Genomic DNA, 26,875 nt, shown 5'->3' with positions numbered 1-26,875 from the left:
TGCCCGGATAAACCCCCAAAAGCTGATGTCTCCTTACCTATGTTTGTTTTCTAAATTGAATTTATATTTTTTTTATTGGAGTCATATTCCATTGTGTACATGGACCACTTCTTTCTGCATTCCTCTGTTGATGGACATTTTCGTAGCTTGCAAGTGTTGGCTATGGTAAATATTGTTGGAGTGCAAGATTGCTAGCCTGTGTCTATTTTTTTTTTTTTTTTTGCGGTACGTGGGCATCTCTCTGCCGTGGCCCCTCCCATTGCAGAGCACAGGCTCCGGACACACAGGCCCAGCAGCCATAGCTCACGGGACCAGCCACTCCACGGCATGTGGGATTTTCCTGAAACAGGGCATGAACCCGTGTCCCTTGCATCGCCGGTGGACTGTCAACCAGTGTGCCTCCAGTGAAGCCCAGCCTGTGTCTTTTTGATTCTCATCCTCTCAGGTGATAGGCCCAGCAGTGGGTTTGCTTGATTGAATGGTAGCTCAGTATTTACCTTTTCAAGGCACCTCCTTTGTGTTTTCCTTACTGGCTCTTACCATGTCCCACGTTGAACCAAGGGTAGGCATTTCTCGACAACCCCTTCAGCATTTATTGTTTGCAGAATTTTTGCTGATGGCCATTCTGACTGGTGTGAGCTGATAGGATTTTTGTAATTTGGATTTACATGTCTTTAATTATTCCTAATGTTCAGCATTTGTCCACACCTTTTTTTTAACATCTTTATTGCAGTATAATTGCTTTACAATGGTGTGTTAGTTTCTGCTTTATAACAAAGTGAATCAGCTGTACATATACATATATCCCCATATCTCCTCCCTCTTGCATCTCCCTCCCTCCCACCCTCCCTATCCCAACACTCTAGGTGGTCACAAAGCACCGAGCTGATCTCCCTGTGCTACGTGGATGCTTCCCACTAGCTATCTGTTTTACATATGGTTAAGGACACGGGTAGGGGGAAGGGTAAGCTGGGACAAAGTGAGAGAGTTGCATGGACTTATATATACTACCATATGTCCACACCTTTTAAAATTTCTGTTAAAAAGTGAAAAAAAAAACCGGAGAGTACAATTAACCACCTGAAATTGTCTTCTTGTAAGGTTGCCGTCAAAATTGAATTTTTTGGTCAATTTTCGACCCCAGGATTGTTTTTTAGGGCAGGTGTCATTCACAGGCCTGTAATGAGTGTGAATATTTAGTGACCATTATTAGCACTGGGTTTAAAACTGCTGTTGTGGGAAACGGCCACAAGGCGGCAGCATTTTTCCATTCCCAAATCTGGTTACTAGGGCAGCAGAGCCTTTCTGGAAGTCCTGTGCCTAGGCTGTAAATTAAAATGGAATGTGCCAGGAGAAACCCCCATAAGTTTATCTTACATTAATTCTTGTTCGTTGTTTTAGTTTTTTAATCAGGGTAATGATTAGAATATTGTTTGTCCTAGGTGTACACAATCTGGTTCATTTGTGCATTTTATATATATATATATATATATATATATATATATATATATATACACATATATATATACATATATATATATATACATATATATATATATACACACACACACATATATATATATATATATATATATATATATATATATATATATATATTCCTGTACAGAGCCAATTCCCATGTAAATTATTGCAGAGTGTTCCATAGACCTCCCTTGCTATATGGTCGGTACACGTATGGTAACCCTAATCTTAATTTTTCCATTCACCCCACCATTCCTTTTAGATAAGCATAGTTTATTTTCTAAGTCTGTGAGTGTCTTTCTCTGTGGAAATATATTCATTTGTGTCAGTTGTTAGATAACGCCTATAAGTGGTATCATAGGATATGTCTTTTGCTTTCCGACTTACCTCATGTTCTGTGATTATCTACAGGATCAACTATGGTGCCTCAAAGAGCAGTGTTTCATTGTTTTCCATGGCGAATATTCCATTTTGTACATGGACCACTCCTTCTTTTTCCACTCATCTGGTGACGGACATTTTGGTTACCTCCATGTCTTGGTTATTGTGAAAATTCCTGTAGTGCGGTTGTTGAAGCCTGTGCCTTCTCGACTCTGGACTTCTCAGGTGAGAGGCTCAGCAGTGGGCCTGCTGAATGGAATGGTGGCTCAATTTTTACGTTTAAACGCAGCTCCTTTCTCTTCTCATTATTTGCTGTTACCACTTTACATCTCACCAGAAGCTAGAGGGTACAGTGTTCTCTAAAACCCCTTCAGCATTTATTGCTTGTAGACTTTTTGCTGATGGTAGTTGACATGTGTGAGTTGAAAATTTTTGGAGGTTAGACTTGCATGAGTCTTAATAATTCCTGATGTTGAGCTTTTATCCATTTTCCTCTTTTTTGAAAATGAGTAAAACTTACCCCTCCATACTATCTCCTTGAAAATATGCCAGTTTTGAATTTTTTTGGCCACTCCCTACCTCCGCACAATTGTTTAGGGCAGGTGTCCTTTACAGCCCTGAGTCCTTGTGAATGTTAAGTGACCATTAGCTGTGGGTTTAAAGTTGCTCTTGTGGGAAACAGCCACAAGGCAGCAGCATTTCTACATTTCCAACTCTGGGTTTCCTGGAAATCGTGTTAGTAAGCTGCAAATTAGAGTGGAATGTGCCAGCGAAAAGCCCCAAGAGTTTATATCTCCTAAATTATTGTTTGTTTTTTAAATTTAATTTTTATTATCAGAGCAAATTTGATAAAAATGTAGATTCTCCTAGGTGTACAGTCTCCGGTTCATCCTATCAATGTATCTGTCTATTCCTCTTTGGATCCTTTCCCGTGTATGTTATTATAGAGTGTTGAGTAGACCTCTCTTCGTATTCCATAGGTATTGTGTGATTATATATTTCATATGTATTAGTACATGTCTGTTAACCCCCATATCCTAATTCATACATTCCTTACACCTTTCCATTTGGTTAAACATAATTTGGTTTTCTGAATCTATGTGTGTCCTTCTCTTGGAAATTATTTCATGGGTATCAATTTTTAGGTCACACCTATAAGTGATGTCATAGGATGTCTGTCTTTCGGTTTCTTTCTTACTTCAAGTTGGGTGATTATCTGTAGATCCTTCTATAGTGGTGCCAACGGCACTGTTCCATGCTTTTTCATGGCTAATATTCCATTGTGTACATGGACGACTTCTTCTTGGTGCATTTTTCTGTTGATAGACATTTTGGTTTCTTCCAGGTCTTGGGATGGTACATGTTGCTGCAGTGCAGGATTGCCAGCCTGTGTCTTTTTGATTCTGGTCTACTCAGGTGATAGGCCCATTAGTGGGCCTACCAGATCACATGGTAACTCCATTTTTACCCTTAAACGCACCTCCATTCTGTTCTCACTACTGGCTGTTACCAGGTTACATCCCACCAGCAGCTAAAGGGTACAGAGTCCTCTAAAACCCCTTCAGCATTTATTCTTTGTAGACTTTTTTTTGCTGATGATCATCCTGAAGGCTGTGAGGTGAAAGTCTCTGTACACTGGATTTGCATGGCTTTATTAATTCCTGATGTTCAGCCTTTTTCCATTCCCGTTTTTTTAACAAAAAAAGAAAGAAAGAAAAAGAAACAGAACACAAATGTGCGTAAAATATGCCTCTTGAAACTGTCGTTTTGAAATATGGACGTCTTTTGAATTTTTTGTTCGATATACGACCCCAGGATTTGTTTTCAGGGCAGGTGTCATTTACAGGCCTGCAATGATTTTGAATATCAACTGACCATGAGCGCTGGGATTAAAGCTGCTGTTGTGTGAAACGGCCACAAGGTGGCAGCAGTTCTCCCATACCAAATCTGGTTACTAGGGCAGCAGAGCCTCAATGGAAGTCGTGTTCTAGATTGGAATTTAGAATGGAATGTGCCAGGAGAAAGCCCCTCAAGTTTGTCTCACTACTTCTTGTTCGTGTTTTTAATTTAATTTTTTTATTTTTTATTACAGCAAGTTTGATTACAACGTTTGGCTTGTTGTAGGTGTGCAAGATATGGTTCTTTTACACATAAACATATGTCTGTTCTTCCTGGGATCCTTATCCCATGTACGTTATGACAGAATGTTGAGTAGTCTTCTCTTGGTATTCCGTAGGTCTTTGGTGATTATATATTTCACCTGTGTTTGTATACGTCTGTTAACCCCAATATCCTAATGTATCCAATCCTCACACCTTTCCATTGGTGAACCATAAATTTGTTTAATGAATCTCTGATAGCCCTTCTCTGTGGGAATATCTTCACTGGTATCAATTTTTAGGTAACACCTATAAGTGATATCATAGGATATGTGTCTTTCTCTTTCTGACTTACTCCAGGTTGTGTGATTACATCTAGAATCATCTGTGGTGCTGCACAGGGCAATGTGTCCTTTTTTGTTCCTTGGCTAATATTTTGTCTGTACTTGTACCAGTTCTTCTTTGTCCACTCATCTGTTGCTGGACTTTTTGGTTACTTCCATATCTTGGCTATTGTAATACTGTGCAGTGCACATTTGCATTCCTGTGCCTTTCCAATTCTGTCTTCTTTGGTTACAGGTCCAGGAATGGGCCTGGTGAATGATATTGTAGCTCAATGTGTACCTTTTAAAGGCATCTCCATTCTGTTCTCATTAGTGGATCTTTCAAGGGTACGTCCAACTGAAAGTTGAGGTTATGCATTTCTCCACAAACATTTCAGCATTTATTGTTTATAGGTTTCTTGCTGATGGTTATTCTGAGGTGTACCAGCTGAAACCTCTTTGTAGCTGAATTTGCGTGTGTCTCATAATCCGTTGAAATTAAGCTTTAAGGCATGTCCATTTTATTTTTCAAACTGTGATTACAGCTTAGCTCTTCAAAGTCTTTTCTTAAAGTATGAGTCACATTTTGCAATTTTTTGGCCATTACCTCCCTCAAGGCATTTTGTGGGCAGGTCTCATTTACAGCCATGCAGTAGTTGTTCACATGAAGTGACCATTAGCACAGGTTTTAAGCTGCTTTTGCAGGTAACGGCCAGAGTGTGGCAGCCTTTCTACGTTCCCCATGCTGGTACTAGGGAAACAGACCTTCCTGCCAGTGGTGTTCCTCAGTTATAAATTAGAGAGAAATGTGCCCGCATAAACTCCCAATTGCTTCTGTCTCCTTACTTATATTTCATTTTAAATTTAAATTATACTTTTTATTGGAGTAATATTCCATTGTGTACATGGACCACTGCTTCTTGGTGCACTCCTCTGTTGATGGACATTTTCGTTGCTTCCAAGTGTTGGCTATGGTAAGTATTGCTGGAGTGCAGAATTGCCTGTCTGTGAGGTTTTGATTCTCATTTGCTCAGGTGACAGGTCCAGCAGTGGGTATGATTGATTGCCTGGTAGTGCAATGTTTCCCTTTTCAAAGCACCTCCATTGTGTTTTCATTAGTGGCTCTTACCACGTCCCCCTTAGAACGGAGGGTACGCACTTCTCCACAATCGCTTCAGCATTTATTGCTTGCAGCATTTTGTTAATGGCCATTCTAACTGCTGTGAGCTGATAGGTTTTTGTAATTTGGGTTTGCATGTCTTTATAAATTCCTAAAACTCACCATTTTTCCAAGCTTTTTTTGTTTTTGTTTTTAAAAAAAGGAGAAAAAAGTATGCATACGATAAACCTTTTCAAATTGTCCTCTTGGAAGGTTGCCCTCTTTTCAATTTCTTATTCAATTTTCGACCCCAGGATTATTTTGGTGGACAGGTGTCATTACAGAACTGGCAAGATTGGTGAATAGTTAGTGACCATTAGCAGTGGGTTTAAAGCTGCTGTTGTGTGAAACGGTCACAAGGAGGCAGCATTTCTCCATTCCCCAATCTGGGTAATAGGGCAGCAGAGCCTTTCTGGAAGTCGTGTTCCTAGGTTGTAAATTAGAATGGAATGTGCCAGGAGAAACCCCCATACGTTTATGTCTCATTACTTCTTGTTGGTTGTCTTAATTTTTGTAATCGGGGTAATTATTAGAATATTGTTTGCCCTAGCTGTACACAATCTGGCTCATTTGTACATTATATATATCTATTTATATACAGATCCTCTGCCCATGCAAAATATTACACAGTGTTCCGTAGACCTCCCTTGCTATATGGTCGGTCTTTGTGACACATGTATATAATATGTATTGGTATATGTAACACTGATCTTAATTTATCCATTCCTCCCACCTTTCCTTTTAGATAAGTATAGTTTTTTCCTACATCTGTGAGTGTCTTTCTCTGTGGAAATATTTTCCTGTGTGTCAGTTATCAGATAACGCCTATAAGTAATATCATAGGATATAGGTCTTTTGATTTCCAACTTACCTCATGTTCCATGATTATCTCTATGCTCATCTGTGGTGCCTCAAAGAGCAGTGTTTCATTGTTCTCCATGGTGAATATTCCACTGTGTACATGGACCTCTTCTTTTTTATCCATTCACCTGTTGATGGACATTTTGGTTGCTTCACCATCTTGGCTATTGTGAATAAGGCCGCAGTGCAACTGATACAGCCTGTGTGTTCCCGATTCTGGACTTCTCAGGTGAGAGGCCTAGCGGTGGGCCTGCTGCGTCGAATGGAAAACGTAGGGAGTAACCAGGCAACGTCAGTTACCATGGCAGCCCTGGGAAAAACATTACCATGTGACACTAACATTCCCAGGAGCCTACATTTGTTTCCACAATAGGTAAACCTTTCTCATTTCAAAGTACTATAATGTGAAATATGCATCTCAGTCAGAACTAGAGGTTACTCAATGTCTGCTGTGATCGGAGGAAAAGAGAAGGGCCTTACACAGTATCTAAAGCAATGACACGAAGAAACTAGGGGCCACGGGCAGAGACACACAGGCTCAGACAGGCTCCAACCTCTATGACATGCTGAGGAGATTCACTTTGTAAGGGCTCGAGCACGAGAAAGCAGCCACTAACCAGCTACCCTGTCTCAACTATGTGGAGAAAGTCAATGTAAATGCTTACCTATGTATTATTCTTTTCTGATCGTTCTTTCAGCGTATCCCTTCTGGCTTTGTGCAAAGCGATTCTTCGTTTTGTACCTGAAAAATGAGTGGCACATGTAAATGGATGAAACTTGTCAGAGCAGACATCCAAGGAGCTCTTCAGCTAACGAACGAGGAGCTCCGAGTTCTGGGAAAGAATCGTAAAAGTAGTGTAGAATCACAATATCTTAGAGCATCCTTTATATGAAATCCCCTCTTGCATATCACCAGTCACTGGTCATCAGCCTATACATGAACTTTGCAGTGACAGAAAACCCAGCACTGTCTAGACAGGTCTAGGCACTTCTAGTTGCTACAGCAGTCTATATCAAATTCAGAATCGGACTCCCTGTCACGCATCAGTCCCAGTCTGCCTTCTGCAATGGTACACCCCATGGCACACCTCATCTCTTTTCCATCTGGCACATTTCCCAAACACATGAGGACAATTTTGTTCTTCCTAAAGCTCTCTTCTCCCACGTCACCCTCCTAAATCACTCCTTCCTTCCTGTGTTTATGACTTTGAGGAGCCCCCAAGGTTTTCTCATCCCAAGGCCGTGACAAGCAATGGCATCAGTGTGCCTGCTACAGATTCTGGGAAAGGGGCAGGGCCACACAAGGGTCTGGCAAATGTGACTGACAACCTGAAGGGAGAGTACATGTGAGAACCTCAGCTCTCTTCAGTCCTCAGCCTCTATCCAAGGTTTCTCCATAGCACGCTATTGACATTTTGGGCCAGATAATTCTTTTGGGGTGGTGGGGAGGGCTGTCCTATGCCTTGTACGATATGTAGTAGCATCCTGGCCACTACCCACTCGATGTCTGCAGCACCGTCCCACCCGCCCCCACACCCCGGATGTGACAAAGAAAAATGTCTCCAGCCGTTGTCAAACGTTCTGGAGGACGGGTGATGGCAAAATCACCCTCACTCAAGAGCCACTGCTCTTTCCAATGACTCTGTTCACCCATGAGGACTCAAAACCCTCTCCTCTGCTGGCTTAGCATCCAACTCTCCAGAACGTCTATCGTGTATCAAAATGCTATTTGAAATTTGATAGTATTTATCTCTGTAACGGTATCTGATGAAAGTAAAACTCTTTCGCCAGATGTTAAGAACCTCCCAGGTGATTAATCCACGTTTACCTTATCTCCTACCCAAGACACTGGAAATTACAGAAATGATCGGACACCCATTTTCGGTATCCGTTCAGGAAGTACCTGTTGTCTAAGGCTTTTTGGCAACCTGAACAACTGAATTAAAGTAAAATATTCTTCCTGACCGCGGCTTTGTGAGACAAGACACAAACCTGTAGCAGGACCCTCCTCTCTGCTGTTTACGGAATTGAGGTATCTGACTGGAAAGCCGTTGGAGGTGAACTACCCAAGAAAGCAGTGGGTTCAGGATGAGAATTTGGAAAGGGTGACAAGGGAGGGGAGAATGAACCTCAGCTGAAAAGAAAGGGGAAAAGTACCAAGAGATGAGTTCTCTTGACTGAAGAGAAGATACGCTGAAAGCCATCAGCTTGCCCTCGGGGCCCTCAGCTCTCTGGGGAGCTCTAAGGGAAGGGTGAGCCTGGACCTACGACTCCGGACTCCTGGTCTCGGCCCCCAGGCCTGACCCATTCACTCAGACTCTCAATAAATACTTGTATTCAAAGACCTTACACGGGGACCACATCTGGGAAAACATCGCCGCACCCTCATCATAAGTCACAGGGGGAGACCCGAACTGGCCAAGCCATGACAGGAGCTGTGAGGGCGACAAAAGAGCACGGCAGGGATCGGACATCGGATCGCCAGAAGCCCTCCGCCCTCCTGGTTCGTAATGCCAGGGCCCCATCGCCGCGTATCGCCGGACCCCGGTCCCGCCTCCGTCGCGCACCCTTCCCCAAGGTTGGCGGGGGGTCTGGAGTCACCATCCCCGGTTCGGACCTACACACCTCGCCGCTGCTGAGCTCTACAGATCCCGCTCCTTCCACACAGTTCGCCGAGTCCGCGGGCCTTACTGAGCCGCGCCGGCCACCATCCGCGAGGCCTTGGCGCGCCGGTGACGTCACTGTCGTGCGCCTCTCCCGCAACAAGGGGTGTATGGCTCTGGCACGGCGGCTGCGGCTGTTGTCGCTCGCGGCTCGGTTGCTTCTCGCGCCTCGCCGGGACCTGACGGTCCGCGGTCCCAACGAGCCCCTGCCCGTGGTGCGCATCCCGCGGGCTCTACAGCGGCAGCAGGAAGAGCGGCATAGCGGCCAGCGTAGCCCCCCCGCGGCCGATGCTGCCGCGTCCTTGGCTGACGCTGATGTCAGTGCGGCGACCCGACTTGAACCAGGCGGCTCACCTCACGCTAGGCTCTTGGAACCCGTGCCACTCTCTTCGTGGGGCTGGAGGAATCGGTGCACCCACGCGGACCATTTCTCCATCGAGTGCGCGCAACATGAGGCTCCAGCGCTGCAGAACCTTTCGCCCAAGGGCAGCTGCACTGAATTGTGTCTGGAGCTCCCCGTTCTGAGCGCGCTACAGGAGGCTGCTCCCGAAGTTGTTCGGCCCACAAACGTGCAGTCGAGTACCATTCCCCCACTTCTTCGCGGCCGCCACATTCTCTGCGCCGCAGAAACCGGCAGTGGCAAAACTCTCAGCTACATGCTACCTCTCCTTCAACGGCTGTTGGGCCAGCCAAGCCTGGACCCCTGTCGTACCCCTGCTCCTCGAGGCCTGGTTCTTGTGCCTTCTCGAGAATTAGCCGAACTGGTGAGTGCCGTGGCCCAGGCCTTGGGCAGCTCCTTGGACCTCCAGGTGCGGGAATTAGGGGGAGGCCATGGCATGAGGAGGATCAGGCTGCAACTGTCCAAACAACCTCCAGCAGATATTCTGGTAGCCACTCCGGGGGCTCTGTGGAAGGCCCTGAAAACTCAACTGATCAGCCTGGAGCAGCTCTCCTTGGTGTTGGATGATGCAGACATGCTGTTGGATGAAATCTTCCTGGAACTGGTGGATTACATCTTGGAGGGGAGCCATATAGCAGAAGGCTCAGCTGACATAAAAGACCCCTTCAGTCCCAAAGCTCAGTTAGTGCTGGTGGGTGCCACATTTCCCGAAGGTATAGGCCAGCTGCTGAGTAAAGTTGCCAGCTTAGACTCTCTAACCCCCGTTACCAGTGACAAGCTCCACTGCATCATGCCTCACGTCAGACAGACGTTCATGAGGCCGAAGGGAACAGAGAAGGTGACTGGGTTGGTGCAGATCCTCAGGCAGCATGACAGAGCATATAGGACTGGCCCCGCAGGAACTATTCTTCTGTTCTGTAATTGCTACAGCACTGTGAACTGGCTGGGGTATATATTCTGGATGACCACAAAATCCAACACTTAAGACTGCAGGGACAAATGCCAGCCTCAATGAGAGCAGGCATCTTCCAGTCCTTCCAGAAGGGCTCCCGAGACATTCTTCTCTGCACAGACATCGCCTCTCAGGGCCTGGACAGCACCCAGGTGGAGCTAGTCATCAATTATGATTTCCCTCTCACCCTGCAAGACTACATCCACAGAGCAGGGAGGGTGGGCCGGGTGGGGAGCGAGGTGCCAGGCACCGTCGTCAGCTTTGTGACCCATCCCTGGCACGTGAGCCTGGCTCAGAAGATTGAACTGGCAGCTCGCCAGAGGAGAAGCCTTCCAGGACTGGGGTCCTCAGTGAGAGAGCCTTTGCACCAGCAAACCTTATTGCAGCAGGCTTATATATGATGCCATAACAGGGACCTTTCCCTCTGTGCTGGATGGGTGAGCACACTTGTCAGTAGGGTGCTCTGGGCTGCCTAATCACCTTCCGAAGACCCGGGCTGCTGTCTGGCTTCAAAAGGTAAGTTGCTGGCCAACACTTGAGGGTGAACTACTGAGCTTGGCTCTCTGTAGTCTTTCACGTGAAGAATAATGTCGATCTTGGCTCTGTATTATGTCATGGTTTCTAACAATAAGCGATGTTTCTATGGGTGCCCCTTAATAACAGTTTCCACTGGGGCAGAATTCAGTAGACCCTGAGAAGATTCACACTCCAAACTACCACACTTAGGACGAAGGCTCTTTCAATTGATGTTTTAGTTTAAATTTTGTTTCCTGCCCCCAAACATCCATTAAGCCTCCAGGAGAAGGAAAAGGGGATGTGACTAGCAATAAAGAGAAATTTTCTTCACAACAATGGCCATGGCAAGCTTAGGCACTTTTGGTGAAATCTCTCTGGGAAGTACTGGCAGAGGAATAAAAGTCAAACTGACACAGAAATATTGCTTGGTGTGCATTTCCAGGCTCTGCCTTCTTTCTCATCTCTTGGTGGCAGGTGGAGGAAGAGAAGAAAAGTTTAAACTTTTTTATAAACCAGCAGAATAAGCTTATAACATCCTCTCACTATCTCTGCATAGGTTCTAGTCTCTGCAGCATTATATAAGCTTTGCCCAAAGTAATGAACTGTTGAAAGTCAAATGTAATACTTCACCAAACAACTTAAAAATGCTTGCGCACTGGAAAGGGTTAAGTTGCAGAGAACACAAATGGACCCAGAGCAACCTTTGCCGAAAGAGAATATTGTGCTAAATGTACAGTCATAGCTCTTTTCCATATGAAGAAACAGTCAGAAGGATAAAAGAACTTGGTCAAAATCACACAAGTCAGTAGGAAAGAATCTGGTTTGTCTGTCCTCAGGGTTGTGTTCTTTAACCACCAGGCTAGCTTTTCTCAAATCTGATTCATGCATAGACTAACTATACACCTCTGCTTGCCTTGAATATTCCCTGTTTATACATATGCCTGCTGCAGTTTTTAATATTGCCCACTTTGACTCCCAAAAGCAACCGAGAATACACAATAATTTGGTCTCTCTATCCATGGACCACTGTGGTGGGACTGCCCAGGAAGCTTATTAAAAGTGCAGCTTCCTGAGCCCTACTCCAGATCTAGATAAGTTTTCTGAGGGTTGGCTCAAGAATCCAGGTACAAGGCCTTTTAAGTGGTTTGGTGGAACCCCCCAGGTGATTCTCTCGCTCTTAAGTTAATAAACCGTTTATTCTGCCTCCCCCAGATGCCCAGCCAGGTCCTGTTAAGGTAGGAGTCCCCACACCACATCAGAGGGATGCTCCCAGCCAAGTAATCTCCGGAGCCTCGGAGATTCTGAATGGTCTCATGCTGGCCCACCTGCCGTGACAAACCTCCGCCAGAGCAAGCATTCCCCTTCACATTTTACCTTCTACCACTCCCAAAGGCAGTCTGCTCCAATGAGGCCTGACTTCGTCTGTCCTAACGGGCACCCACTGATTCAAGCAGTTTAGGGATAGAAGGTGCTGTGGTTCTCAACCAGGGTGGCCCAACCTCTAAAAGGGTAGTCCAAGCAGTCTCTACCTCCTGGGCACATCCCCTCTGCAACAGCCCCAGTAAACGAAGGTCCCATCTTTGCTTTTTCAAGGTCGGCAACAGGGAGTCCCCTCCTAAAGAAGGTTCTCTCTCATTGCCACACTATCAAAAGCTGCCCCAAATGTGGTTCCTTCCTGTGGGCCTGATCAGGCTAAGGGCAGAGTTGTCTCTTTCCTTCTCTGAGTCAGACCAAGTTGTCTTACTAACCCCTCTTCACAGTGTTGACCATGATTTTCACGGGGGCTGCTGCTGAGCCTTTATCTCATCCTTTCATGGTGGAGAGAGAGAGGATTATAATGATTTTTACTTCTAGGGGAGAGGGGAGTGTAATGATTGTCATTTTGTATTATGTCCTTTTGTCATGAATTTGTTTTGAATTTCATATTAAAATGGGCCCACCATTCCCACTTTGTGAGGTCATTCAGCACCCTCATTTTGCAGCTTTAACATCTCTCTCAGCATCACTTGGAAATGTTTGAAACGGCATGAGCTCATCCTCACATTCCTATCAGCTGTAAATCCGGAGCCCCGACATGAACGTAACCATTGAGCAGAACCCCTCTTCACTAGCTGTGTAACACTGGGTAGGCTCCTTAACATCTTGGTTTTTCTAAGCCCTCAGGTGTAAAAATGTGAGGGTTCTATGAATTTATATTTGGGGCAGGACAAGGTCGAGAAGAGTGTGTCTTTGCTTGTATTCTTCCAAACTGGAATGTCTTCCCTCTCTTCCCCATGGGTCCAAATCTCACTTGTCCTTCAGGCCCACTGCCAAGGAGCCTTCCCTGATTCCAGTCCACACAATTCTCTGCCTCTCAGGGTCAGTGCCATACAACCTAGCTGTCTCTTAACGTTAATCTTGCCTCTCAAGCCAGTTTTAGAATGTGGGTCTCTCTTGCCCTCCTGGGGCCCCTGGGGCTGTACCAGCCCACCTGCATGCCCCACGTGGGGTGTCTACTAGACTAGGGCATGGGTGGGGAGGCCCAGGTGTGAGGGGCCAGGCAGAGTACCTTTGCCTCCACCCTGCTCTCCTCCACAAAACTGCCCCGCCTCCTGAAGCCTGACCGCAAGTCACAGGTTCCTTATTATGACCTCACTGGGTAGTGATGACCTCACAGGCCTTCTCACAGTTTCCATGGCAGCATAACTATGGAAACGTGCTGCCCTCAGAGAAACTTCCCTACCAGTTCTCCACCAGATACCAATCTCTTTGGTTGTCTGAGAGAGAATGTCTGACCGGATCGTCTATATTTACTCAAACCTGTGCTCTGTTCCCTGGCTGGGCAGTGCAGCAGGTACACCGAGACCGGGCATCTGTAGAAGAGGCATGGTGTACACACAACCTCACCTGGCTGCCACATGTTCCTGTGGGGCTTGCCCACTACGTAAACCTCAGCGCTTTCCCAGCTGTAAGTAATACCAGTGACCTGGGACACCTTCAGGGTCCCACAGTGCTCACTGCTGAGGACAAGTGAAAGGTCATCCCTGAACTAGTGTTCAGGAAGCTTCTGATCTTTATAAATGTTGCCTTCCGCTTTGGGCTACAGGATGCTTCCATTCAGACCCTTTCCTGATTGGCCTCTTAGCAAAAGACAAGCGCGTTTTTGTTGGCAGATGGTAAACGGAGCAGTTTGAGGAAGAGGGCCACTCTTGAACCGCACCTTCAAACCCAGGCACCTCTGTGTTGTCATGTACGCATCTATGTCGGTCCCCTCAGACACATCCCATACTGAGCTGCTGAGTACTAGGGGAGAGGGTGGTGCCCTATTCATGGGAAGACCGGAAGGACCAAGGGGCGTGATGAAGCGCTAGTGAGACTGGAGGGCTGAGCAGATGGTGTCCCAGGAGGCTGGGTGGATGTGAGCCTACACTTGGTACCCAGAACCCGGTTCTGAGTCTCCTGATCACTCTGCCTCAGTACTTGGCCTTGTTCTAATCTAGATAAAAATATCAGAGGGCTAGAGTTCAGTGTGGTTGTAACAGGCATTATAAATGGGGCCCAAGAGGGGTTGCCAAGGTGGGAGGGGTCCTTAACCAATTTATATTAGGTTATCTTTTTCCAAAACTTGAAAGACGTTTCCATTAAAGCCTCAGAAGTGACACACTGCAAGAAGTGTTTTCCCTGTTGTGGAAGGGAGAGATGAGAGGATCATGATTGCAATTTCTTTCGGGTTCTACTGTTTTCCCTGGCAACGGTGAAGAGACTACCTCACCTGATGCAGCCGTAGGCTCTAGGAATTGCTTTTGCAGCCAGTGTCCCTTCTCTAGGGACTCATAGAGGTGATGGGCCAAGTCTGTGTTTTGGATGTCAAGTAGATTAAAGGTCTTCAGCCAGAAACTGGGAGAGACATGAGAGAGGGAAATTCTGGCAGGAGACTGTGTACAGCAGAAGTAACTGATCAGTTCTGATTTTCTTTGCAGCAGCTGTGGCTCCCATTTCTCCTCCTAAACCTGGTCACTACCATGTCCTTAACCGAGGGTGTGGAGAAACGCAGTTGGGCCGGCATGGGGAGACATACTGCCTGGTTGGTGGCTACCGGGCCTACAGGGATGCTCCTTTGGCCATGCCAGCAAAGGAGGAAGCCGAGAAGCCAGTCCCCAGATGTGCTCCCGAGAGAAAGCACACTCCGGAAGAGTCGGACGAAGATCTCGGTTGCTCCAGACCCAAAATCCGGCGATTGTAGCATGGTGCCAGGAGGCGGACTCCACAGAATCTTGCTGGCTGAACCATTCTGAAGACAGGGCAATGGTTTAACTGCCTAAGACAGCGAATGCCTCTTCCTGCAGTGATCCCTCCCACCCCCCCCACCACTGCCCACTACCACAGATTAGAACCTGCGTCGTTCTGTCTGAGCCTTCCTCAGCCAGGAGCCTCCCTGCACACTAAATGGCCATAAGCCAGGAGCCTCAGAAAGTGAGGTTTGAAATGAGAGTCTGCCCTGAACATCCCAGGGCGGAAGCTGGCCTGGAAGAAAACCTGGCATTCCTCTGCTCAATCCTCACGGGCCCCTTTGTGAGCTGGAGAAAGTGAAGTCTGCACTCTGCGAGCCGAGGAGGATGCAGGAGCAGAGACAGGGTGCAGAGAAGCCTTAGCAGTCTACCACATGGGCTCCTGCCCTGAGCCATTGTCAGCGGCCACCACCACAAACCAGTGGGGAGCTGGGCTTTTTGAAACTGAAAGCAGCAATCTGTGGCTTCGCAAAGAGCCTCCTGCCTGGGGTCTCAGGAGGCAGGACAGAGAGGCCCAGGAAGCCCTGCTCCCTGAAGCAAGAACAGGATGGAGAGTCAAGCAGCACGCACCCCGCCCCGAGGTTCACATGCTCCTTTATTGCCAGCCCCTTCTGTCCCCAGTGGGGTCCCTTACTGCTCAATAAAATGTTTTTCTGTAACAGATTTGTAGGGTCGCCAGTGCTCAGACTTAGGTCACTACCCCTGTGCTAGGCACTCCTGCCACCTGGGAAAGATTCCAAAGGTGGAACAGCTCCAGGGGGTGCCAGGGATCAGAGCAAAAACTTGAGAGGCTGGGGATGCAGGAGTTTGGGCACAGTCCCTAAATCATCTCAGTGGTTGAGCTGCTGTGAGAAGGCACATCCCCAGTGTGCGTGTGTGTGTGTGTGTGTGTGTGTGTTGGGGGGAGGGGGTCCCTAGAGGAGGCAGCTAGAGGGAGGGCCTGAGGCTGGAAATGGGGAATGGCGTGCGGCCCCTGAGCAAGCACAGGCACTTAGCCCTTGAGGTTTCTGGGAAAGCTAGAGCCACAAGGGCCACGAGATAAGGCAAGTGTAGCAGCAGAACCCAGGTGCCAGGTCTTTCTTCAGAACCTACACTTCTCCACGAGGCCGGGCCTTCCACGCTGAGGTAGGAGGGATCCTGGCCAGAAGGTCAGCCAGCAGCTCTGGGACGAAGGTTGCTGCGGTGGGGGCTCTTCTGCCATGGAAGCGACTTCATTTCCTTCCACACAAATAGCCTACTGACTGAGTTCCTGCTCTGTTGAGTAAAAGGGTGTTGACTCTCCCCAGAAGGTTGTTCAGTTCACATCCCAAAAGTCCCTCTATTCAGGCCCTGGGGAGGTGTAGCAGCTCCTGAGGGCGCTCTCCTGAGGCTGGCTGACAAAAGTGGGGGAGGTTCCTGATAGTTCCCAGGTGCTGGTTCAAGTCCCCAGAGAATGGTCATGCAGGTTGGGGAGTCAAGTAGGAGGAGAGAGAAGGTTGGGGGCAGAGGGCCCCTTCCTGAATCCAGAGCTCACATGGTTACCCCCCCCCATTTCCAGAAATTATCTCTTCCCCCACACCAGCCTCCATGGCCCAGTACCGGGAAACCGGGAGCCCAGAGCACTTGTGGCCACAGAGACACTCGCACGCAGCCCTCGGGGTGGGCGGGGCCGGCTGCAGGCAGATGGGGACGAGGTGTGCTCCCGGGAGGCCACGGGCTGCAGGTGGCCCTCTGAGAGAAGCACCCCATTTTGGACAGGAAGTTTAGAGGCGGGGGAGAGCACCCTAGGGCGCCCCCTCGGAGCAGTGGGTGTGGGAAGAGGGGCGGGGGCGGAGGGAACCCGCGATGGGAGGCGAGTGGGCTCTCAGCAGAGGCCAGCTTAGCCCGCGGGAGCTGCCTCTGAGCAGGGGGCGGGAGGGCAGTGCCCCCTGTGGCTGCCGGGCTTCCCGGATCCGGATCGCGGCTCTCCGCACACGGCTCGCAGGGTCCTGTGACTCTGTATCCCTTCCCTCACCCCGCCCCCCTCGCGAGGCCGCACCGCTGGGTGGCCTGTGTCGACGGGCAGAACCCCATAGCCCGCCCCTCTCAGACCCGCCTCTGCCCGCCTGCCTTGCCCTGCGCAGCTTGCGGCCCGGGGGCCTCGAAGGTCCCCGTGCACGCAGCCAGCGGCCTCTGCTGTGCCTGCTGCTCCTGCTGGGTCTGATGCTGTGATCGGTAACCCTCGTGCAGACCACGCTGGGCACCTCCAGCACCCCAAGTCCGCGGGAGCGCACGCGGGCCCTGATGCGGGACTTCCCGCTTGTGGAAGGGTGGCTGCAGTGTGTGCGGGCTGCTGGGGGCCTAGCCTGGCCCTGGGCAGGGGAGGAGGTCCGGAGCATGTAGCGCTAGTGGGGAGGCTCCCTCACACCACCCCTGGATGTCCTCTCCATCGTCTAAGGATGCCCTTCCCCTTCTCTGTCATCCCCTCCCTGGTGGGAAACCCTCAGCCCAGGCCTCAGCTGCTCCTAGTATAGTCTGTGTGACAGTGTGAGGTGGGGGACCCCCAGGCTGGCCCAGGCCAGGCAATGTGTCCTGCCCGATCCCAAGACCTAAGGAGCCCACCCATTTGCCTTGACCTCCCTCCAGCCACAACAACATGCCCCTGGTCCACAATGGGCTATATAGCATGGTAATCTGCTCAATTTCAGCCATGGCTAGACCAGCTTGGACAGGCTGAAAGATGGTCTCGTGGGTGGCCAGGTACCAAAGGGACACACAAGGTGCCACCATGGCTGCTGGGGAATGTGGGGCAGTTTGGGGGCCACAGAGACCACAGGTTAGTCACATTGGAACGAAGTTACCATAGTGACCTAGAAAGTGCCATGCCATGGATGCTGGGGGCTACAGGGGTCACAGTGAGCCCACCTGACGGGCTTCCAAGTACCACAGAAAAAGCAACGCATTACATGTGACTTCTGGGCACAGTAAGTGCTGTGCCAGCTGAGGAGGCTATGAGAAGCCCAAGGAGTTCCAAAGCCCAAACTAAGCCCTGGCCTTCCCTCAGTTCTGGTCAGCCTACGTCCCATGCCAGACCCACGAACGGGATGCTGTGCGCCTCATCCTGGAACAAATTGACCTCATCCGCCTCATGTGTGCCTCCTATTCTGAGCTGGAGCTTGTGACCTCAGTTAAAGGTAGACGGGGGACTTCCCTGGTAGTCTAGAGGTTAAGACTCCACGCTTCAACTGCAGGAGGGGCGGGTTTCATTCCCGGTGGGGGAACTAAGAGCCCTTATGCTGCGTGGCATGGCCAAAAAAAAAGGTAAACAGACTGGTGGTAGTGGGTGTTAGGGACTTCAGTAAGCTACCCCTGCCTCTGAAAATGATCATCTGACCTATGTGCCCCCAGCTCTCAACAATACCCGGAAGTTGGCTTGCCTTACTGGTGTGGAGGGCGGGCACTCACTGGACAGTAGCCTCTCCATCTTGCGTACCTTCTATGCGCTGGGTGTGCGCTACGTGACACTCACCCACACCTGCTACATGCCCTGGTGAGCACCTGAATATATTCAGGAAAAAACGCATTCGCCCTTTTTGGCCAACCAAACAAGCGGGCAATGCAAATCAACACTGCAAAGAAGTCTCACTAGGCATCGGTCAAAAGGGCCATGCTGAAAAAGTGTAAAAACCAGAAATGCAGGGCAAGTCAAGGAGAAAAGGGAGCTTTTTTACGCTGATGGGAGTGATATAAATTGCCAACGGCCACTCTCGAAAATTGTATGGTGTTTCCTAAAACATCTAAAAAACAGAGCTACAGAGCACAGGGCACTTCCACTCATGGGCTTATATCTTGAGAAAACCAAAAATCGACAGGACACAGGCACCCCAAATTTTAGGGCTGCTGTGTTCACAAAATCCTCGACTCGGGTACACCTTAAGTATCTCATGAAAGAGAAAAATGGATAAACAAGTTGTAGTACTTATGTACAACGGAATATCACTCAGCCATGAAATCAATGTCCTAAGGCTAGTAGCAGCATAATGAGTGGATTTAGGTACGATGATTCTAAGAGAAATACGTCACACAGATAAAGAAACTTATCATAAGATATCAGTTATAGACGGAATGTAAAAATCGCTATATGAACTAAATTACAAAACAGAACAGAGTCACACATTTAGAAAACACACTTATGGCTGCTTAAGGGGAAAGGTGAGGTGGGGTGATGCATAAAACAACAGTTTGAAATTAGCACAGATACCGTTCCATCAACCAAATATGTAATAGAGAAGACATACTCATTGCTCAGTGAACTGGACTCAACACACCTTATTCACCACAGAAGAATATATCTGCGTAGTAAGAATCTTAAAAAGTATTTATTGATATTTCTCGGTAAGTGAATATAGTGGGTGTAAAGAGGCACAAACACAGCATTGAAAATCAGCTAAATCCCATTATAAATACAAATTACAAAAAAAAGCAAAGATAGTGAAAGAGAGAGAAATTCTTACAAAATTCGTTCAGTGGCTGTGATGCAACCTGGATTGACCACATCTAGACCCACAGCTGGAAGAGACATAAGGCTGGACACTCTTGGGGGCGACCGGATTGGTGAGGTTGCGTGAGCAAATGCAGACCCTTTAAAGTAATACTGCGTGCTACCCATTCCATGGGTCAGAAATCTCCAGGTTCAAGGGAATCTTCCTACAGCTAAAAAATGCATGGGAAACCCAGAGGATGGTACACACCATATGATCGGGAAACGTTTCTAAAATGCACCTCATTTTTCATCTCGTGGTGCTCGGGTTCGCCATTCCAGCTGCTTTACCAACAATCTACCCACTTGGAGAATCAGCACCTTTAACCTCCAGTTTCGTACAGTTTGCAATTTGTCCAGAGGTTGAACGGGTAGAGGGGGAACCAATGAGAGATCACCTCTAGGTGTTTGGACAGACACATGTCACTCTAATTTCCAATCAGGAAGAAGAATTAACCGAAGGCTCTGCCTGCCCCCCCGGAACCAGAATAGGGCCTGAAGCAATCCTGAGGTTTGGAGGCCAGCTCCCAAAAAGGCGAGTTGAAAAATGGATCTCAGAGGCACTAAAATTCACAAACCTGCAGGATAATAAATGATAACTTTCGTACCTTATTGAGGTAAGGCAACGAAGAGGATTTGAAAACAAGGCAGAATTGCAGGAAACCGTTTTCAAGAGGTAGATCGGAGTTGCCTTTAAAGCACATGAAAAGCGGCAGAACTTCGACAATGATGCAGTTGGCCAAAATGGGCGTACGTTTTTTTTTCCTGAATATATTAAGGAAAAAACGCGTAGGCCCTTTTTGGCCAACCAAGCAAGTGGGCAATGTAAATCAGCACTACAAAGAAGTCTCACTTCGCATCGTTCAAAAGGGGTTTTACCATGTTTGAAATTCCAATATTTTAGCCTGACACGTTTTTGGATTTTAGAAAAAAATATATTTTAAATGAGACAAAAAATCTTTTTTATGACCCAAAAAGACAGCAATAGTTTTATATTTTTATCTATTTCACTTGCACACAAAAGTCTCATGGGGTTTTGTAAAGCAGTCCTGTTGGATGCTGTGCATGGTGCAAATATGGATTAAAGCTTTGGAATCTTAAGCTTCACTCACCTGAAACTTTTAAATTAGGATGCAAGCAATCCTTTCCAACATGTGAACAGAGAAGGACACTGTCTTCATTTTATTTGTCAGGTAATTAATCTGTCTTTTGCCCCAAGGAGAGAAACACCTGGCACTTCTATCAATGTGTTGTACAAAAATCTTTGAACACAGAGTGCAAGCAGAGGCTGATACAAGATGTGAAAGAAAAAAAAAAAGAGAGAGACCCCTGTGGCATTTTCTCCTAACTTATTGCAATCTCCCATTTAAAACGTGGGAATAATCAATCTTCTGAGGAAAAAGGCCCAAGGAAGCTTTTTGCTTTTGTGGAATAATGCAATGCCTAAAGATTTCATGAGGCAAGAAGAATTAATGAGAATGACCATGAGAAATCAAGAAAAGTCAGATCCATGGATGAAGTGATGTTTACCTCTGTGAATCAATGAGAAATAGGAGCAAATGAAAAGAAAGCTGAATACAACATTTTCTGAATAAATGTAACCTTTCAGCTGTCATAGACAAATTAATGCTCACTATGATACAACATATTTAGTTCAGAAAGTTAACTTAAATTTAAAGCTTAACAATTAGATTTATTGAAGAAACGAAAACATATTTGTGGTTTAGAATATATAATGTGTTCTGCAACAGATAAGAAGATTACATAAATAAATAGAAATAAGACTAGAGGAAAATAACAAATTAGATGTTATTAACATTAAAAACTGACACTCATCTAAAGAAAGAGGAGAGACAAAGACAGAAGAACTTATATCAAGTATATATTTAAAACTCCTAAATAAGAAGTCTTCAGATGTTAAAAAAAAAAAGTCTTCAATAAGAAGATAATGTAATAGCAAAGATGGGAAAAATATACCAAAAGATATTTCAAGAAAGAGAGTACAGAACGTTAAGTAAACATATCAAAAGATGCTTGGCTTCTTAGTAGTCAATTAAATGCAAAAAAGTCATACCTGGAATTATCACTCCCCAACAAGAAAGTTCAAATGAAAATGACAGGTATTATCAAGTTTGACAAGAATGTGTGTAATCCTTGAATCTCATTCACTGCTGCTGAGGATGAAAAATCATACAAATGTTTTGAAAATATTTAGAAATATCTAAAAAGATAAACAGATGAAAGCTATGAGTCAAAAATTTTACTACTACATGTATATTGAACAATAATTTATACACATACCACCAAAGCTCAAGTTCTAGTATGTATATACCAGTGCAATTCTCAATAGACCCAAACTGAAAATCACTCATATTGTAATACATTTTGGAAAAAATTAATTAATAGTTAAATATTTACACTATGGAATCCTATGCAACAGTGTCAGTGCATGACAACAACAACAGGCAACCATATAGGCATATTCATAAACAACATAAAATTAAAAAGCCCAATCCAAAAGTGATTTTACTGTGCCATTACATTTATATAAAATACAAAATACAGGTAAAGTGATCTTTTTGTTAGATACCAGAACAATATTAAACCTTAAGGGGAGTCACTAGAATTGGACAAGGGGGGCTCTGAGTATCTGGCAATTTTCTGTGTCTGTATCTAGAAGCTATGTATAGAGTGTATGCAGATTCTGAATTTTCTGAAATTTGTCATTTCCTTACAAACCATGCATATTTTTAGTTGTTTTTTATACATAACAAAAAGTAAAAATGATAGACTAGGGAAGGTAATTATATTAGCACTTTAATATCCATGCTTTTCAAGGTGGAAGTGAAAGGTATTAAATACTTGACATTGTGATTACTTCTTAAAAGTAAGGTGAAAATTTCAGATTAATAAATAAGACATACTTCTTCATATATCATCCTCAAAGAGGAGGGGTAGAAAAGAGTATTATTATTTTTTATTTAATATAGAACAGTTAAAATAGAAAATAATGAAAACAGACTAGGTTTAAAAAAGAGCACACTGGACTTCCCTGGTAGCTCAGTAGGTAAGAATTTGCCTGCCAATGCAGGGGACAGGGGTTCAATCCCTGGTCTGGGAAGATCCCACAGGCTGTAGAGCAACTAAGCCCGTGTGCCACGACTACTTGGCCTGCGTTCTAGAGCCTGCAAGCAACAACTACTGAGCCTGCGTGACACAACTACTGAAGTCCATGCACCTAGAGCCCATACTCCACAAGAAGAGAAACCACAGCAAGGAGAAACCCATGCACCACAATGATGAGTAGCCCCTGCTCGACACAACTAGAGAAACCCTGTGCAGCATCGAAGACCCAACACAACCATAAATAAATAAAATTAAGTATTGTGACTTGTGAGATGACTCACTCATGTGGCTGTAAGTAAGAGGCCTCAGCTCCTTGCCACATGAATCTCTCCTTAGGGCTGCTTGAGTGTCCTCATGACATGGCAGCTGGCTTACCCCAGGATGAGTGATCTAGCAGAAACCAAAGCAGAAGCTCCAATATCTTTTATACCTTTGGAAGCTGCACTTTGTCATTTCTGCAATGTCTTATTAGTTAAAACATCAGCCCTTTTCAACTGTGAGGAGGCACACAGGTGCATGATGACTGGGAGATAATTAGGGTATGATTAGGGCCTTCTTGGAGGCTGGCTACCAAGGTGGCTGACTCACCGAACACTGAATTTTGTTTTCTTCACTGATGGAGAGAAAATGGTGAGTGAATCTCATTGGTGTTCTTTGAGATGTACCAAAGCTAGCTCTTGCTCTCACCCCCAGCTGTGTGGCTGAGAGGGTCTTGGTGCTCCAGCCGGGTGTCAGGCCTGTGCCTCTGAGTTGGGAGAGCAGAGTTCAGAATATTGGTCTACCAGAGACCTTGGGCACCTTGTAATATCAAAACGGCGAAAGCATCCCAGAGATATCCGTCTCAATGCTAAGACCCAGCTCCACTCAAAGACCAGTAAGATCCCGTGCTGGACATCCAATGCCAAACAACTAGCAAGACAGGAATGCAGGCCCACCAATTATCAGAGAGGCTGCCTAAAATCATAATAGGTCACAGACACCCCAAAACACAACACCGGATGCAGACCTGCCCAACAGAAAGACAAGATCCAGACAAACCCACCAGAACACAGGCACCAGTCCTCTCCACCAGAAAGCATACACAACCCACTGAACCAACCTTAGCCACTGGGGGCAGACACCAAAAACAACGGGAACTACGAATCTTCAGCCTGCGTAAAGGAGACCCCAAACACCGTCCACAAAGCCAAATGAGAAGACAGAGAAACACAGAGCAGATGAAGGAACAAGGTAAAAACCCACCAGACCAAACAAATGTAGAGGAAATAGGCAGTCTACCTGAAAAAGAATTCAGAGTAATGATACTAAATATGATCCCAAATCTTGGAACTGGAATGGAGAATATACACGACATGTTTAACAAGGACCTAGAAGAACTAAAGAGCAAACAAACAATGATGAACAACACAGTAAATGGAATTGAAAATTTTCTAGAAGGAAACAATAGCAGAATAACTGAGGCAGAAGAATGGATAAATGACCTGGAAGATAAAATAGTGGAAATAACTACCACAGAGCAGAATAAAGAAAAAAGAATGATAAGAATTGAGGACAATCTGAGACACTTCTGGGACAATGTTAAACACACCAACATTAGAATATAGGGGTCACAGAAGTAGAAGAGAAAAAGAAAGAGACAGAAAATATTTGAAGAGATTATAGTTGAAAACTTCGCTAATATGTGAAAGGAAATCGTTAATCAAGTCCAGGAAGTGCAGAGAGTCCCATACAAGATACACCCAAGGAGAAACATGCCAAAACACATATTAATCAAACTATCAAAAATTAAATGCAAAGAAATAATATTAAAAGCAGCAAGGGAAAAACAACAAATAACATACAAGGGAATCCCCATAAGGTTAACAGCTGATCTTTCAGCAGAAACTCTGCAAGCCAGAAGGGACAGGCAGGACATATTTAAAGTGAAGAAAGGGGAAAAGCTACAACCAAGATTACTCTACCCAGCAAGGACCTCATTCAGATTCGACAGAGAAATTAAAACCTTTACAGACAAGCAAAATCTAAGAGAATGCAGCACCACCAAACCAGCTTTACAACAAATGCTAAAGGAACTTCTCTAGGCAGGAGACACAAGAGAAGGAAAAGACATACAATAACAAACCCAAAACAATTAAGAAAATGGTAATAAGAACATACATATCAATAATTACCTTAAATGTAAATGGATTAAATGCTCCAACCAAAAGACATAGACTGGCTGAATGGATCTGAAAACAGGACCGGTATATATGCGGTCTACAAGAGACCCACTTCAGACCTAGGGACACATAGAGACTGAAAGTGAGGGGATGGAATAAAATATTCCATGCAAATGGAAATCAGAAGAAAGCTAGAGTAGCAATTTTCATATCAGAAAAAAGAAACTTTAAAATAAAGACTATTACAGGAGACAAAGAAAGACACTACATAATCATCAAGGGATCAACCTAAGAAGAAGACTTAACAATTGTACATATTTATGCACCCAATATAGGAGCACCTCCATACATAAGGAAAAGGCTAACAGCCATAAAAGGGGAAATCGAAGGTAACACAATCGTAGTAGGGGACTTTAACACCCCCCTTTCACCAATGAACAGATCATCCAAAATGAAAATAAATAAGGAAACACAAGCTTTAAATGATACATTAAACAAGATGGACTTAATTGATATTTATAGGACATTCCATCCAAAAACAACAGAATACACTCTCAAGTGTTTGAGGAACATTCTTCAGGATAGATCATATCTTGGGTCACAAATCAAGCATTGGTAAATTTAAGAAAATTGAAATTGTATCATGTATTTTTTCCGACAACGCTATCAGAATAGATATCAATTACAGGAAAAAAATCTGTAAAAGAATACAACCACATGGACGCTAAACAGTACACTACTTTATTACCAAGAGATCACTGAAGAAATCAAAGAGGAAATTAAAAAATACCTAGAAACAAATGGCAATGAAAACATGACGACCCCAAACCTATGGGATGCAGCAAAAGCAGTTCTAAGAGGGAAGTTTATAGCAATACAATCCTGCCTCACGAAACAAGAAACATCTCAAATAAACAAACTAAACTTACACCTAAAGCAATTAGAGAAAGAAAGAAAAAAAAAACCCAAAGTCAGCAGAGGAAAGAAATCATAATGGTCAGATCAGAAATAAATGAAAAAGAAATGAAGGAAACAGCAAAGATCAAAAAAACTAAAAGCTGATTCTTTGAGAAGATAAACAAAAGTGATAAAACCATTAGCCAGAGTCATCAAGAAAAAAAGGGAGAAGACTCAAATCAATAAAATTACAAATGAAAAAGGAGAAGTAACAACTGACACTGCAGAAATACAAAGAATTATGAGAGATTACTGCAAGCAACTATATGCCAGTAAAATGGACAACCTGGAAGAAATGGACAAATTCTTAGAAAAGCACAAACTTCCAAGACTGAACCAGGAAGAAATAGAAACTATAAACAAACCAATCCGAAGCACTGAAATTGAGACTGTCATTAAAATCTTCCAACAAACAAAAGCCCAGGACCAGATGGCTTCAAAGGCAAAGTCTATCAAATATTTAGAGACGAGTTAACACCTAACCTTCTCAAACTCTTCCAAAATATAGCAGAGGGAGGAACACTCCCAAACTTATTCTATGAGACCACCATCTCCCTGATACCAAAACCAGACAAAGATGTCACAAATAATGAAAACTACAGGCCAATATTACTGATGAACATACATGCAAAAATTCTCAGCAAAATACTAGCAAAAAGAATCCAACAGCACATTAAAAGGATCATACACCATAATCAAGCTGGGTTTATCCCAGTGATGCAAGGATTCTTCAATACATGCAAATCAATGTGATACACCATATTAAAAAACCTGAAGGATAAAAACCATATGATCATCTCAATACATGCAGAAAATGCTTTCGACAATATTAAACAGCCATTTATGATAAACCTCTAGAAAGTAGGCACAGAAGGAACTTTCCTCAACATAGTAAAGGCCATATATGACAAACCCACAGTCATCATTGTTCTCAATGGTGAAAAAGTGAAACCATTTCCACTAAGATCAGGAACAAGACAACGTTGCCCAGTCTCACCACTATTATTCAACACACTTTTGGAATTTTTACC

General features: G+C 45.3%; 1 protein-coding gene and 1 pseudogene across 4 annotated transcripts in view; one reads left to right on the top strand and one right to left on the bottom strand.

Moving 5' to 3' along the window:
• Positions 1-26,875, bottom strand: part of LOC308628097 (uncharacterized protein) — a 57,897-nt gene that overhangs the window by 8,443 nt on the left and 22,579 nt on the right. Inside the window, exons 1-2 of one of the 3 annotated variants that reach the window (XR_014017497.1) lie at positions 8,931-9,004; positions 8,280-8,740 (exon numbers count right to left, since the gene is read on the bottom strand). Coding sequence is in view for 2 of the 3 variants with exons in the window: in XM_081254657.1 (XP_081110783.1) it covers positions 8,618-8,740 (123 nt within the window). In the remaining variant the exon portion in view is untranslated. Of the gene's footprint in view, positions 1-6,315; positions 6,559-8,279; positions 8,741-8,930; positions 9,005-26,875 lie in introns of those variants that run through there. The other 2 variants (XM_081254658.1, XM_081254657.1) reach the window with 2 other exon arrangements.
• On the top strand, positions 9,079-15,174 carry LOC308628093 (putative ATP-dependent RNA helicase DDX28; annotated as a pseudogene). The gene is made up of 2 exons: positions 9,079-10,836; positions 14,796-15,174. The product of its transcript is annotated as a putative ATP-dependent RNA helicase DDX28 (transcript).

Source organism: Mesoplodon bidens (genome assembly GCF_964165515.1).
Source record: "Mesoplodon bidens genome assembly, chromosome: 14".
Classification (NCBI taxonomy): Eukaryota; Metazoa; Chordata; class Mammalia; order Artiodactyla; family Ziphiidae; genus Mesoplodon; species Mesoplodon bidens.
This window is presented reverse-complemented; position numbering and strand designations above follow the sequence as displayed.